Source organism: Sprattus sprattus, assembly GCF_963457725.1.
Source record: "Sprattus sprattus genome assembly, chromosome: 19".
NCBI classification, from domain to species: Eukaryota; Metazoa; Chordata; class Actinopteri; order Clupeiformes; family Clupeidae; genus Sprattus; species Sprattus sprattus.
Window position 1 is genome coordinate 28,479,086 of NC_137917.1, and position 2,500 is coordinate 28,481,585.

Consider the following 2,500-nt stretch of genomic DNA (forward strand, 5'->3'; position numbering starts at 1 on the left):
AAAGCGAAACTTAAGAGAAAAGCACAGTAAACTATATACTGCTCTCGCGGCTGTCTTGGATGATTTCAAAGGCAAGTTTTCTTTGAAAATAGAACAGAAACCTGCTCTGGAACAATTCATACAGAAAAAAGATGTGTTTGCTTTATTACCGATCGTTGTATCGTTGTATAGTATCGTTGGTCTGATTGGTTAAAGGCGTGTCCAATTACGTGAGTGAAGTGGACCTCCATTGAGTAGTTGGCCAGACTAACTGAGCAAATGAAATGCAGTGAAGGGGCGGGGAATTCCCCAGACAAGAAAGATCCCTCTTCAACAGGACGTCTTTCTGTGCTCTGGCCAAGCACTGAGGGGCTTACAATGTGGAACCCATCTGACCAATACAACTCTTCTTTCCTCTACACCTCCACCGCTATCCTTCTATCCTTCTTTCCTTTATACCTCCCATGTCCTCCCTCATCCCTAAATCTCTCTCCTTCATCCTCCCTCTCCATCTCTCTCCTCTGCAAGCCTCTCTCCATCTCTCCTTCTCCCTCTATCTCTCTCTTTCTCCTCCCTCTATCTCTCTCCTTCATCCTCTCTCTCCATCTCTCTCCTTCATCCTCCCTCTCCATCTCTCTCCTCTGCAAATCTCTCTCATCTCTCTCCTCTGCAAATCTCTCTCCATCTCTCTCCTCTTCAAAATATCTCTCCTCCCTCCTTCTCTCCCTCTCTCTCTCTCTTTGTCCTCCCTCCTTCTCTCTCCCAGGACATCCAGCAGTTCTTGCAGTTACAACAGCTGGTTCTGCTTCCAGGACATCACCTGTCTTCTCCCGCACAGTTCCTCCTGCCACAGACCCAGCAAGGCCAGCAAGGTACACACACACACACACACACACACACACACACACACACACACACACACACACACACACACACACACACACACACACACACACACACACATCCTCTGCCTTCTCCTTCACAATATGTTCTTTGTGTGTGGTGTATATGCATGTGTGTGTGTGTGTATGTTCGCGTGCGTGTGTGTGTGTGTGTGTGTGTGTGCGGGTGTGTAAGCATTCTAAGCCTCTTCTGTGTTCCCCTGTCCAGGTCTGTTGTCAGCATCAAATCTGATTTCACTACCTCAACAAAACCAAGGGAGCCTGCTGACAGCTCCCCCCAGGATGGGCCTCCAGCTACAGGTACATCTGCTCAGGAAAGACCCAGGCTTCAGCAGGCCTCTAGGCCTCCAGGCCTCAACCACCACTCACCCTCAAGGACATAAATATCATATCATCACACATCTTACCGCACATGTGTTCACACACACCACACACACTCTAACCCCCATACACACTGACCCACACGCCACACACACACACACACACACACTAACCCACACACACACACACACACACACACACTAACCCCCACACACACACACTAAACCCCCACACACACACACTAACCCATACTCACTTAACCCACACACAGACTAACCCACATACACACACACACACTTACCCTCCCCACACACCCTAACCCATACTCACTAACCCACACACTCTAACCCCCACACACACACCCTAACCCTCCCCACATACCCTAACCCATACTCACTAACCCACACACACTAACCCCCACACACACACACTAACCCACACACACTAACCCCCACACACACACCACCCTACCCACTACACCACTAACCCCCACACACACACACTAACACATACACACACTAACCCATACACACACTAACCTCCCCCACACACTAACCCATACACACTAACCCCCACACAAACACACTTACACACACACACACTAACCCACACACACACACTAACCCACACTTTTGTTTCCTTCATCAGCGTGAGAAGACAGCAGAGGACTCTATGACCCTGGTGACCCCGGCGACGACCCCAGTGAACCCAGTGACCTCTCGTCAGGAGGAGCCTGGAGACCTGGAGGAGCTGGAGATATTTGCACGCACCTTCAAGCAGCGCAGGATCAAACTGGGCTTCACCCAGGTAACACACACACACACACACACACACACACAAACACACACACACACACACACACACTTACTCACACACACTCACACACATAGACACACACAGTTACTCACACACACTCACTCATAAACATACACTATACTCACTCACGACACAACACCACACACACACACCAGTGCAGGTGCATCAGCAGGTTTCAATCTCTGTTTTAGTGGTCCGTGACTGAAACTTACCACTCCTCTCTCCTCTCTCACTCTCCCTCTCTCCCCACCTCCCCCCCTCTCTCCCTCTCTCCCTCTCTCTCTCTCTATCTCTCTCTCTCCCTCTCTCCCTCTCTCTATCTCTCCCTCTCTCTCAACCTCCCCCCTCTCTCTCTCTCCCTCTCTCTCTCTCTCTCTCTCTCTATCTCTCTCTCTCTCTCCCTCTCTCTCTCTCTCTCTATCTCTCTCTATCTCTCCCTCTCTCTCTCTCTCCCTCTCTCTCCACCTCCCCCCCTCTCTCTC

The 2,500-nt window shown here is 50.4% G+C and overlaps 1 protein-coding gene across 1 annotated transcript in view; it reads left to right on the top strand.

Moving 5' to 3' along the window:
- LOC308380756 (POU domain, class 2, transcription factor 2-like) overlaps positions 1-2,500 on the top strand; it is a gene marked incomplete at both ends in the record, with an annotated part of 10,518 nt that overhangs the window by 2,944 nt on the left and 5,074 nt on the right. The window contains 3 exon segments of the mRNA XM_080858160.1: positions 746-851; positions 1,090-1,181; positions 1,851-2,009. Of these exon segments, the coding sequence (XP_080714286.1) occupies positions 746-851; positions 1,090-1,181; positions 1,851-2,009 (357 nt within the window).